At 37.3% G+C, this 12,994-nt stretch overlaps 2 protein-coding genes across 2 annotated transcripts in view; both read left to right on the top strand.

Annotated features, from left to right (window-relative positions):
• LOC111189189 (tripartite motif-containing protein 16-like) overlaps nt 1–12,994 on the top strand; it is a 141,308-nt gene that overhangs the window by 123,287 nt on the left and 5,027 nt on the right. The gene's annotated exons all lie outside the window — the stretch shown is intronic.
• On the top strand, nt 4,673–11,286 carry LOC111189889 (tripartite motif-containing protein 16-like). The gene is made up of 6 exons (XM_049467316.1): nt 4,673–5,264; nt 5,674–5,769; nt 5,885–6,118; nt 6,566–6,737; nt 8,948–9,007; nt 9,157–11,286. The coding sequence occupies exons 1-6, from the start codon at nt 4,674–4,676 to the stop codon at nt 9,705–9,707; spliced, it is 1,704 nt and encodes a 567-aa protein (XP_049323273.1). The 5' UTR covers nt 4,673; the 3' UTR covers nt 9,708–11,286.

Raw genomic sequence — 12,994 nt, 5'->3', positions numbered from 1 at the left:
TATATATATATATATATATATATATATATATATATATTATATTATATAAATGTTTATTTTTTAGAAATATTCACCATAACATAAACTACATCTAACAACCAACAAAAATAAAATCTACAGCTTGTGTTGTGTGGTCATGTGACCCTGTGAAGGTCTTTAGTTCAGTTATAAGCATTAATGTATGTAGTTTAATAGTTTTATATTTTAATCTCTGGTTTAACACCAGATAATCAGAGACGGACATTTTTAAATATCATTAACACAATAAACCCACTGTGTAAATAGATGCTACTTTTATTATATTAGATTATATTTTATTCTAACAATGTAATGAATTAATTCTACAAAACACCAAAATGTACAAAAGTTCAATTTCTGCACCTCAACACTACAGTTACTGTTCATCTCAGAAACAGCTCAAAATCACATTTCTAATTTATCAAATACAACCATAGAATAAAATCATCAACCACATAAACCAGCAGCAGCATAAATCAGAACTAACAGGATAACAGAGATTATTATTATACCAGTTATTAAAATCTATTAATTCTAAGACTTTATTTAAACATTTACATGTACTGTTAGATATTAAGGTTAAAATATTTTAATCTTATCTTTGCTCTGTTATAGATATTTTATATTTACATGAATAATTTATCTTGATTGATGTGTATTATATTATCAGATATATTAAATTATTACATTTATGAAATGCATTTTTATAGACTTTATAAGCACTATATATTTTAGTTTTTGTAATAAACAGATGTTTATAATAAATATTTCTCTTATGAAAGTTTTCTGGAATAGTAATGAGAAAATGTATGTAAATGGTTCAGTTTTTAACTGGTGGTGTTTTTCTAGTGCAGTGGAATCAGGTGGAGTCAGTGAAGAAGTGTTTAACTCTGATTTCTGTTTAACTTTACAGTCTATGAAGTCTTTTGGGAAACAGGCGTAACATTCATTGTTAAAATAATATTTTTATGACATCATTTCTAAGATCTGAACATTTTTTTAGAGAGAAACTTTTGTTTAAAAAACAACAAAACCCACGTAAACTTTTATCTCACTTTTAGTGTTCCTGGAACTCATTTTAGCGATGCTTGATCAAACAGAAAAAAATTAAAGCTGTGTCTGTGTTTTCTGCAATCAAATAAAATCAAGGTAAAATAAAAAATATATTAATTTATTATTTGTATTTTTCATGCTGTACCAGCTTTTTTCTGATTTGGGGTTTTAGATCCTCCTTCACAAACTGCTCATGACATCATTCTATAAAAGCATAAAGCAGCTCAGTTACTGGATTCACCAATCACAGCTCACTAATATCCAACACGTAAACAATCAAGTTACAGACTGAACTCTTTAAGCTGAAGTTGATCATTTACAGTAACGTGTAACACTTGATAACACTGTTTTGTAGTTGATAGAAAACACAGAGACTGAACAGGAACTAATGACTAGTGCTGCACTGTGCAACATTTTACATTTAATTAATGTGTTTTAAACGGTTTTAGATGATTAAATGGGTCATTAAAAGGTGAATGAAGGTTCTCTTGGTCCTCCATGTGGTCTGTAGGGGTTAAAAACACTTGTGAGTTCAGGTGTCCTCGACCCGCACCCATCAGTTCAGAAGTCTTCACTTGAATTATCACTAGTGAAAAGTTAAGGAGTCCTGCTGCTTCTGTTCAGCAGGAGAGTAAACTCCAGCTCGGGATCTGTAGATCAGCATCCTGCTAATCACTGTCCTACAATCAGATGAACTCTTTACTCTGAGGAGAAGATTTACTTATCTCTGTCTGTCTGTCGGCTCAGTGATCTGTACAGGATCTTCACTCCACATTCTAATGCTTCTGAATTTACAGTAAGATAAATATGAGGTATTTTACTGTTCATTTAAACACAAAACAGCTGCGTTTCTCTTCTCTCCTTTTCTCTCTCTCTCTCATCTCTGATCTGTCTTCTCCTCCTCCCACAGACACAGCACCAATCTACAGGTAACTTCTAGTCTAACAAAGATTCACAGCTATCTACAGCCAATCAAAAACAAAGTTTTAAATGTTATAAAGCCTGATATTCAACATCTGAATATTTAGGATATTAAAATACATATTATATATAAAAGGTTTAAACATGTAATATATAAAATAAGAACAATAGCCCAAAATATTTCCCAGGGGCTACAAATTTCTTGCTTAAGAACCATAGCCCCCCTAAAACACAGGTAACTCAGGCCTGTTCCAAGAGGCAAGCAAACCATTCTATTGCCTAATCCCCCGAGCTGATCTGGTGCCCCCAGAACAATGATTGGTTATGAATTAAATACAATGAGAAACTGTTTGATCACCCCTTTAAATTCTGTGACTGTCATTGCAGGAAATTACAACACTTTTATTAGAATCACAGTAGTTGCTGACAGTAGCCAATCAGGTTCATGATTCCTGCAGCCGGCAAAATATGAAACTAAACATAAAAGTTATCCATCAGAAAGACAGAAAAAGAAAGTAGAGAAAAGAACAAGAAGAAACGAAAAAAGACAGCATTAAGTGATGATTTACACTGGATAAATTAGATTTACATGTTTTGTACATATAGTGTAATTTAGCAGCAGGTAGACTAGCAACAATATATACAGGTAATGTTTATATTAGCTACCTGCCTGAGAGTCAGTTAAAGAAACAAACTAGAACAATTAGTGCAGCTTTTCTTCAATCGGGCTGATAATATGATAATATGACTAAACCCTGTAATATCTTATATTAACATGATAAGAAAAACACAGATCTGTTCTGTTTTCACTTTTATCATATTTAATGAATCACAATAGTTTAATGTTCTTTTTAATCAGTTTTGAATATTCTACCGTGATAATCTATCTACTAAATTGAGGGAAGACAATAACCTACGATAATTCTGTGCATCATATAATCAGACTGTTAGATTCATGTCTAGTAGTGATCATGCACACCAGCTGTTCACTGTCTTTAAAGTATCAGGTGAGTCTGTCTAATTCTCAAACAGCAGAATTCTTAAATCTGCTATTTTACACTACGAGTAGTAAATCTGTGTGCTAAACAATCACTAGCATGGGGTGTTTTTAAGCAGCTAAATATTAAAATCAGAATAAAATATGTTAAAGTTAACTCTCACCATATCTGTTCTTTCCTTCTCAAGGTGCTTTGCTTAAATTTCTAATCCTTCTTCCTAAGGATGCCTCCACTGATAAGGGTAGAGTGAATTTTTCTGACTGATAATAGTGATAATAGCTGTTAATAGTGAGCTCTTCCAGTATGATAACATTGTTATAGACGTAGGGTTTTTTGCTGTGGTTCAGGGGTGTCAGTGGGTGTGGTCCATCAGCTGATGTCTAGAACAAACTCTCCACTTTCAGCTCAAACCTGCAGTTAAAAACAGCACTCAGCTGGTGGAGTGCTGCTTCTGGAGTGAACAGTCGTAATGGTGCTAGTGAACGACTGAGACAGACGAGTTGTTGATTTTGTGAACACACACAAGAGCGAGTGTTGTGCTAAATTATGATATATATCATTATCAGGATATGAAATATCTGGATATCTGAATATACATTTTTATTAATATTGTACAGCTCTATCTAGAACTAGTGAAATCTTCACCTGTCATTTTTGTTCATAATGAATTTAGAAACCCGTTCCACATTCTGAGACCAGTCCGTCTGAGACCAGTTCAGAATGTGTTAAAATAATCACGACTGACTGGTTTGAACTGAAATGTAAAACTGTGGATCAGAGAGAAAAGGTGTTTTTTGTTCCAAACATTATGGGATGTACTGTATTTAAAACCTAGAGACTTACTGATCTACACATTCTTCCCATCACTGAACTGCTGTCCTGAAGGATGAACACCATGATTCCATGATTCCTCAAACCCTGATAAATAAACTCTCATCACTTGGGCTGAGCTCTTCCCTCTGAAACTGGGTCCTAGACTTCCTGACCAACAGGCCGCAGTCTGTGAGGATTCACAACATCTCCTCCCCCTCCATAATCCTCAGCACTGGCTCCCCTCAGGGCTGTGTGTTGAGCCCCCTCCTGTTCACACTGCTCACATATGACTGCTCACCTCTCCATCCAGGCTGTCATATTGTGAAGTTTGCGGACGACACGGCAGTGGTTGGATGCATCACGAACAGAGATGAGTCCAGGCAGGAGGTGGAACACCTGGAGGTTTGGTGCAGAGAGAACAACCTCTGCATCAATGTAAAGAAGATGAAGCAGATGATTGTGGACTTCAGAAGGGACCAGCATGCCCACCTCCTCCTGCACATTGGAGGATCTGCGGTGGAAGTGGTCGACAGCTACAGGTACTTGGGTGTAGGATGCTCCCTCCTAAATTTTATTTAGTCTTTTTTGCTCTTTGGGTGTAAACTGGACCATGGGAATATACCTCATGTACCACATGATGTGAAATGACAATACAATCTCCTTGAATCCCTGAATCCTTGAATTATAAAACCATAGACAGTACCTATCTCCTCCTCTGTTATTCAGTATCTTACTCTTTTCTCTCTCTAACTACTTCCCTCTGTCGTACTCTTCAGTAAACAGAGAACCGGGAAGACACTCCTACTCAATTCAGAGAAAACAAAAGTCTCTCTGTCTCTCTTTCTTTCTCTCTCTGTTTCTCGCAGTAAAATGGCAGAGGCCAGTATTTCAGTAGATCAGGATCAGTTCAGCTGTTCAGTCTGTCTGGATCTACTGAAGAATCCAGTAACTATTCCCTGTGGACACAGTTACTGTATGGTGTGTATTAATGGCTGCTGGGATCAGGAGGATCAGAGGGGGGTCTACAGCTGCCCCCAGTGCAGAGAGACGTTCACTCCGAGGCCTGTTCTACGCAGAAACAACATGCTGGCTGAAGTGGTGGAGAAACTGAAGAAGACAGAAGTCCGAGCTGCTTCTCCTGCCCACTGTTACGCTGGAGCTGGAGATGTGGAGTGTGATTTCTGTACTGGGAGGAAACGTAAAGCTACGTTGTCCTGTCTGACGTGTCAGGCCTCTTACTGTAAGACTCATCTACAACCTCACTATGAAGTTCCTGCATTAAAAAAGCACAAGATGATCAAAGCCTCCAAACAGCTGCAGGAGAAGATCTGCTCTCAGCATGATAAACTGATGGAGATCTACTGTCGTACTGATCAGAGCTGCATCTGTTATTTGTGTACGATGGATGAACACAAAGGTCATGATTCAGTTGCAGCTTCAGCTGAAAGAATAAAAAAACAGGTGAGAGTTTAGTTTGAAATATTATTGTAAAGGGAAGTAGAGTAAGAGTAGAACTGTTAAAGTGGTAAGAATGTGTTTGTTAAACTTAGATATCATCCCGACTGCTGGTCTTGCCCAGAATCAGAACCCTGATGTTAGTCACAAGATATGCTCCTCATGATCCTTAATTTCTACAAACTAGTGAATATAGTCTACATAATAAGACTCTGAGAGCAGGGCTCGAGTCGTTTAACAGGGAGAATCACAGGAAATGATGTAACATAATAAAGGTCATATTTTCTGCAGCTTTTTATAATTCTTGTTTTCAACACCATGAAAATCTCTGATCATCATACACAGTCCTAAAGCTCTCAGACAACACGCCCAACACCCATTCATAAACACTGAAATGTAGTTTATTTACTTACAGCCACAACTAAAGAACATGCTGACAGATTTCCAGCAGAGAATCCAGAGGAAAGAGAAGAAGCTGCAGGAGGTGAAACAGGCTGTGGAAAGTCTTAAAGTGAGTGTTAAGCAGAGATCAGCTGGAGCAGCAGTTTAACTCCTCATTTAGACTCTCCTCCACTCACAACCATGGAGTGATAGATGAACTGAGTCTTCTGTGTTTGTTCTAACAGCTCTCTGCACAGTCAGCAGTGGAGGACAGTGAGAGGATCTTTACTGAGCTGATCCGCTCCATTGAGAAAAAGCGCTCTGAGGTAACAGAGCTGATCAGAGATCAGGAGAAGACTGAACTGAGTGCAGCTGAAGAACTCCTGGAGCAGCTGGAGCAGGAGATCACTGATCTAAAGAGGAGAAACACTGAGCTGGAGCAGCTTCCACACACAGAGGATCACATCCACTTCCTCCAGGTAACAAACACTGACCTACAGGAACCTGTTTTAATGCTGATGAGGATCCTGCTCCTCTGGAAGTTTATATCATGCTCCTCTGCTAGGTGCTAATGTTGGCTAGGCGCTACAGGCTGTAAGTAGTCTAGTTCTATATATCATGTGAGATATTCAGACGATTAATCCAGTAAACAATGCTGATAGTTTTTAATAAGTAACAGAGTAATAGAGTTTTTATAGAAATGTTTAAAGAATATATGGAAGTAAAAGAAACAATAACAGAGACAGACTGACTTGTTTTCTCCACCTTAAGGATAAAAACATACAGTCTGTGATGGAGAAACTATAATGGAGGTGATACTGCATGACTGTATCTTGTACATTATGCACTGCAGTGTGAAGAACAGATTAGAAAGCACGTCAAATTTAACTTTTCTTTAATTTTGTTCCATTTTTTTTTCTTTGTAGAGATTCCAGTCTGTTAGTGTCTCTTCTGAAGATGAAGATTCACCCAGCATCACTGTCCATCATCATCATCATCATCATCTCTCATTTAATGGAGTGAGGAAATCTCTCTCTGATCTGAAAGAGCGACTGGAGGAATTCTGCAGGAAGGAAATCAGTGAAATCTCTGATCAGGGTAAGATAGATCCAGTTATGCAGGTGAAAATACACGATGAACTAAATATCACTAGATAATCTAATCAAATTTAATATATAATTGTTTATTTTGGTAGTGATTAGATGACTAGATAAGGAAGATGCACCTCTTTATCTTTTATTTATCCCAATGCAGTGTAGCTAGCATTATGTTGCAGAGCTGTACAATAGAATGTAGGGTAATTTACCACAGCATGACTTAGATAAAACTCGGATGTGAGAAATCTCAGAACATGAAATGATGACCAATGAGTCAGAGCTTAGAATTTAAAATATATTAAAGTTTACTTGAAAAATAGTTTCAGCATTACAGATATATAAAAGGAACAAAAATTAATAGATATATATTAGAAAAGAGTAAAAGTACATCAACGAGTCAACACATAGTGTAATAAAATCTCGATAGATCAACACATTGACAACCCAGAGAGAGAGAGAGAGAGAGAGAGAGAGAGAGAAAGAGAAAGAAAGAGAGAGAAAGAAAGAGAAAGAAACTAAAGCCAGTCGAGGGCCAGAGAGAACTCCTCAGACTTCATCCAAGCAGTTATACATTTTGCAAATGACATGTGATTGGACAGAACTTATCAATACGATTACGTCAGCAGAGTCCAGTTAACAGCATGTTGTCCAGTTTTAATGACGTGATCCGCTCCAGCCTGTCTGAGCAACAGGTTCTAATCATGATGTTGTTCAGCACTGTGTCCTTTATGAACACAGCAGACAGTCCTTAAGTGTCCTAAAGTCTGTGAGAAGATGAAACAGTGGAAAAGAGTGGATGGAAAGATCTTCTGGCCTGTGCGACTTTACGCCATGTAGAACAGGCAAGCGCTGGCTATGTGAGGAGAGGTTCCCAGCACTTCACTCAGATAGCTTGTTGTCTCCTAGTTCATATGCACTGGTCCCAGAACAGCAGAACAGCAGTGAAGCTTCTCTGCCACTCAGGGTCACGTTCTCCTCACAGCTCTCATTGTTGATGATAACACTCTGACCTTCCTGATTCCTGAAAAAGTAAAAACAACCTCCAAAGCCTTGTCATTGTGACAGTTAAAAAGAGAGCAAAGATCATAAGGTTATTAAGTGAATTATAAAGTGAACAGTAAAAATAATAACTGTATATATAAATGTATAAAACATTTAAGAATAAGACCCTTCAAGAATAACAGCAGGCAGCCAATAAACACCAAGTTCAAGTTCATTAATACACTACATCTTTACAGACACAGAATGACTCTTTAAATACTGAGATACGAGCTAAAATGTTTATTTAACATGCACAAGCTGAGGTTAAGCTAAAAGACATTTTAGCTACATATCCTCTAACTCACTGTAGATTTCTGTGTCTGTATGCAATTATTGAGGATATGAAGATATCTGTCTGCATTATACTAAAGAAATGTGTTTATTGTAGAATTTAACCTCCACTGAACATAATAAATGATCATAAATGATGAATGATCTACAGTAACATGCTGTTTACAGGTTCTACAGTATGAAATTGTTCATTATACAGTAGTAATGATGTAAAAGCAATAGAAACTATCTACAGTTTAGGCCAATAAGTGTAAAACACACAGCACTAAAACTCTACAAGTCTAGAGAAAAACAGATCATCTGAAACAGTGATTACATGTTTATTGTAACGCCAGGTAGTAAGGAGTGACGCTAGCTGAGTAAAATGTACAAACAGGTTTATTAACAGGCAGACAAACAGATACAGCTAACAGTATAGCCAGGCAAACAGTAATCTCACCAGTAACAGAAGACGTAGTCGAATAAACAGTCCAAGTTCGTAACCGAGAGACAGTCCAACAATACATCAAACCCAGAAGGGGCAAAACAAAAGACATAAACCGATAATCCGAAAAACAAGGTCGTAACGAGAAGGCAATAATAATACAAAGGATAACGCTTAGAATGCAACAGAAGTCGACAATATCTCGCGGTGTTTGTTTACAAACGGATGCCTTAAATACCGGAGCTAGAAAAGAATGATCCGGAAGTAACTCAGAACACAGGAGAATCAGAGCGTTGGAGCGTAATGTGATTGGGTGAAGGTGAACGGGTGCTATTGACGTCATAGTTAATGGGATTTTGGGAAATGGAGTCCGGTGGTGTGGAAGGAGAACAAGGCGGCGTGACATTTATAATGTAATTTTTTTTTTTTTTGTGATTTGGTGTTTTCTGTTACAGTTTCAGATCTTTGGATGATTTTACCATCAGAGCCAAAGAGCAGAGAAGACTTTATGCAGTGTACGTACAACACACACACATCCAATGTTCCTATTGTAGTATTACATGATAGAATGTGAATCTGTACATTTGTTCTTTGAACCATATCAAACATGTGTGTTCTTTAATGCTCTGACTTTAAATAAAGCAATGTTTTTTTTCCTCTTCAGATTTCCGTCACCTGACTCTGGATCCCAACACCGTAAATCAGTTCCTCAGTCTGTCTGAGAACAACAGATTGGTGCAGAACAGTAGAAAAGTGCAGCCGTACTCTGATCATGCAGAGAGATTTGACTACTGGAAGCAGGTGTTGAGTAAGGAGAGTGTGAGTGGACGCTGTTACTGGGAGGTTCAATGGAGCAGTAAGGGACATGAGGTCTCCATATCAGTCTCATATAAAGGAATCACCCGAAAAGGACGGAATAAAGAGTGTTTGTTTGGACACAATGATCAGTCCTGGAGTCTGCAGTGTTCTCCCTCTCTCTCTTTCTGTCACAACAACACTGAGACTAAGATCTCAGCTCCTCCATCCTCCAGAATAGGAGTGTATGTGGACCACAGTGCAGGAACTCTGTCCTTCTACAGCGTCTCTGATACAATGACCCTCCTACACACAGTCCACACCACATTCACTCAGCCCCTCTACGCTGGATTTGGAGTGGATTCAGGATCATCTGTGAAGTTAAGTGATGAAGATGATGTTGGTTTATCTGGACGTTAAGAAGCATTAGTGTTTCCTCGTTCATAAACACGGACTATTGGTCTAGTTTACTGTTTGTGTGCATTACTGTACTTTTCTCTCATTTGAATTAATTATAGTGTTTTAAATCATTAGTGTCTCATAACCCATAAACCAACCAACTAACTAACAGGAATTTACAGGATGTTGAACTGTAAAGAGGAGGGGATTCAGGCATTTTTCTCCAGTTTTAAATAAAAAATGGACAAAGGTTTCCAACATGTCATGTTAACATGTGACTCTCATGATGACTGTATGATGATTTCTGCCTTCAAAACGCAAAATCTGAACTTTTAACAAGCTTAAATCATATGTTAAACACACCCACACACACCAGCAGACTCCTACTGATCTGTTCTCTCTGTAATACACTGAAATCTGATCATTAATATTACATGTTGTGATGACTCCCCCTTCTGACCACAGTAGGAGGTGCACATGGACAGTTCAGCACACTGTGCTTCAATAGGCTTTCGCTAAGCTCCGCCCCCCTGAATCAGAGCTGATCAACAACACTTTCCTCAGTACCTGTTAGAGCTGATTTTAAGACTCTGATGTTGTTCTGTTCATTGTAAAGACTCTGTGTCTTCATGTGAGTTCTGAACATTGTTCTGTATTGTTTCTTGTGTTTGAATTTTGACTGTGTGTATTGATTTTTCTTAATGCTATGGGAGATACAAGCTTTCTTCAGTACCATTCAGAAAACCTATCATATGATCTGTAGCTACTCATTAATTAACAATAATGAACTGATTTAAAACTTTAGGTTTAAATTCTCTGTGTTGAAGTAAGAAGGTGTTTATTCAGCCTCTTTTTGAAGACATGAACACTGCTTGATGTGATGTTACTGATGATAGCAGGAGAAACACAGGTAATCCCATCAGTTAACTAAAGGTAGCAGTGATTTCAGATCAGCAGGATAATTTAAACTCATCCTCACCAATGATCTTTAATGCTTTGTTCTGGAGGATATCTAACTGTTTAAGTGTAGATTATAAGGGATTCATCCAAGCAATAAAAGGGTTCTGTAGATGTTGTTTCTGTCTCTATGATTAAGCTGATTTTCCAGTTTCCCTAAAACTCCAAGATGATGTTTAGCACATTTACTGATGCTGGACAAATTACTGATTCACGATTCTCATGATAATAATTATTAAACAATCCCTAATGAATCATCTCTGTACTCACCTGCTTCTACCCTATTTATTATCAATATATTAATGTAGATATTAATAGTCTAGTCTTTATGAAACACAGGACATGATCATCTATATTTTATAACAATGCATAATGTTACCATTAAAACTGCTGGTAGAATGATGTTAGTTACTCTATACTTCCAAACTTCCTGCAATCTCCTCCCATCTACTGTATGTTTAAATACTAAACTTACTGTAAAAATACATATTTTTGTTGTTATATATTTGTAATATTGTATTAATCAAATATGAAAAACACATCTGAGTTCATTTAAAAACAAGAGTGAACCTGTTTTCTGAACATGTATCTGGATCATAGCTGAAAGCAGACTGAACAGAAAGCTGTCTGGAGTTAACAGTGTAAAACTTTAATTGACTAACTAGAAATTTAAGAACTGTTATAATATAGAAATACATGCAGCAGAGAATGAGAAAATTCATATTCTACTGGATGTGGAAGGATGTGGTGTATTATGATGGGAGCAGAAAGGAGAAATAATAAAGTATGAACATTTATTTCTGAAATTTACTTGATTACGTCTTTCATTTGAACGCGTTTTACATTTACTTCTACTTATTACATTTGAATATTGGTATGATCCCTCCTCTGTCCCGTAGTTGTGGAATCAGTAATGTGTAGCATATTTTAATAAAACCAGTAAAATCAGGTAAAAGAAACGAGGAAAAGGTAAAAGAGCTAATACACTAAACTTCCCTGAACAAAAACTAAAATACGTTGGGTGTTGACAGGAGCAGATTTGGAAGTTCTGGGGCCCTAAGCAATGTTTTTTTTTTCTGTGGCCCTGATCAAATGTTTTTTTTTGTATAGCAAAATGCAATATTCAGGGTTCATACACCTTTTACAAGGTAAATTCAAGCACTTTTTTAAGCACTTTTAAGGCCCATTTTCAAGTTTTTCCAGCTTTCAGCTGTAGTAAATTAATAATAACGGTGATATCTCAAAACTGCGATTCAGCGATAATCAATATATCGCAAAACTATTATGCACTCTCTCAGTATTGTGTTTGGCAATAGCATAAGGAGATTAAAGTAAAGCAAAATAGGTTTTATGAGATCGGCTCGTTCCACATCGCTGACGCCGGACAAACAGCCCCAGAGATCGTCTCGTTCCACATCGCTGACGCCGGGCAAACAGCCCCGGAGATCGGCTCGTTCCACAGCGCTGACGCCGGGCAAACAGCCCAAGAGATCGGCTCGTTCCAGATGTTTCATTTCTTGCTGCTGTGAAAAAAATTGGTGTGCTTTGTCAAGCTTTCTGTGCTGGACTTCCTTTCCTTAATTTTCTTTCTTTTTGGAATTCGCTGGGATAAGACCGCTTCATGGTTGTGCCGAAGCTACCTTAGTCTACCTCGCCTAGCTTAACTTGCGTGTACGGTGTCTCTTGGGTGTCAAACAAAAAAGAAATAATGCGTTTCCTTTTGGCCAGCAGGGGGCCCCAAGCAATTGCGTGGTTTGCGTGGTGGTAAAATCCGCCCCTGGGTGTTGAAGCCCTTTAGCCTAGGGAAACTAAACAGAGTAGAGTATAAATGTAAGTTAGAAACTGCAGGTAAAATCCCTAAACACAAAACACATCCCTAAAACAAAGAGTTAAACTCATTAAAACTAACTTAGAAAACATGCAGTTAAAATAGTTATAATAGTATTTCTAACGTAAGAGATTTAAAACCAAACTAAAACCACAGTACATAGTGTGAACACAGTCCTCTCTCTCTCTTAACTAACTGTCCCTGTCAGAAGGAGCCAGGCAGGGAGACGTGGAGGCAGATGTAAGAGCAGGTAAGGGCGTAATTTATTAAATATATAAATAAACAAAGAAACAAACCAAAATAAATGAGTGAATAACGATAACATACAAACAGGGAGGCTAAACAAAGAAACAAACTAATAACTAAAACTAGACAGAAATAAACTAGACAGGGCAAGGAAAACAAAGGAATAAACAAGATACTAACAAAGGAAATAAAACTAAGATCAACAAGAAATAAACAAGAAGAAAAACAGAACTAGGAACATGGAACTAGAACTAAGAATAGAGAAACGCTGAGATAC

Source organism: Astyanax mexicanus, chromosome 1, assembly GCF_023375975.1.
Source record: "Astyanax mexicanus isolate ESR-SI-001 chromosome 1, AstMex3_surface, whole genome shotgun sequence".
Classification (NCBI taxonomy): domain Eukaryota; kingdom Metazoa; phylum Chordata; class Actinopteri; order Characiformes; family Acestrorhamphidae; genus Astyanax; species Astyanax mexicanus.
Note: the sequence above shows the minus strand (reverse complement) of the source record. Positions and strands in the feature narration are given on the sequence as shown.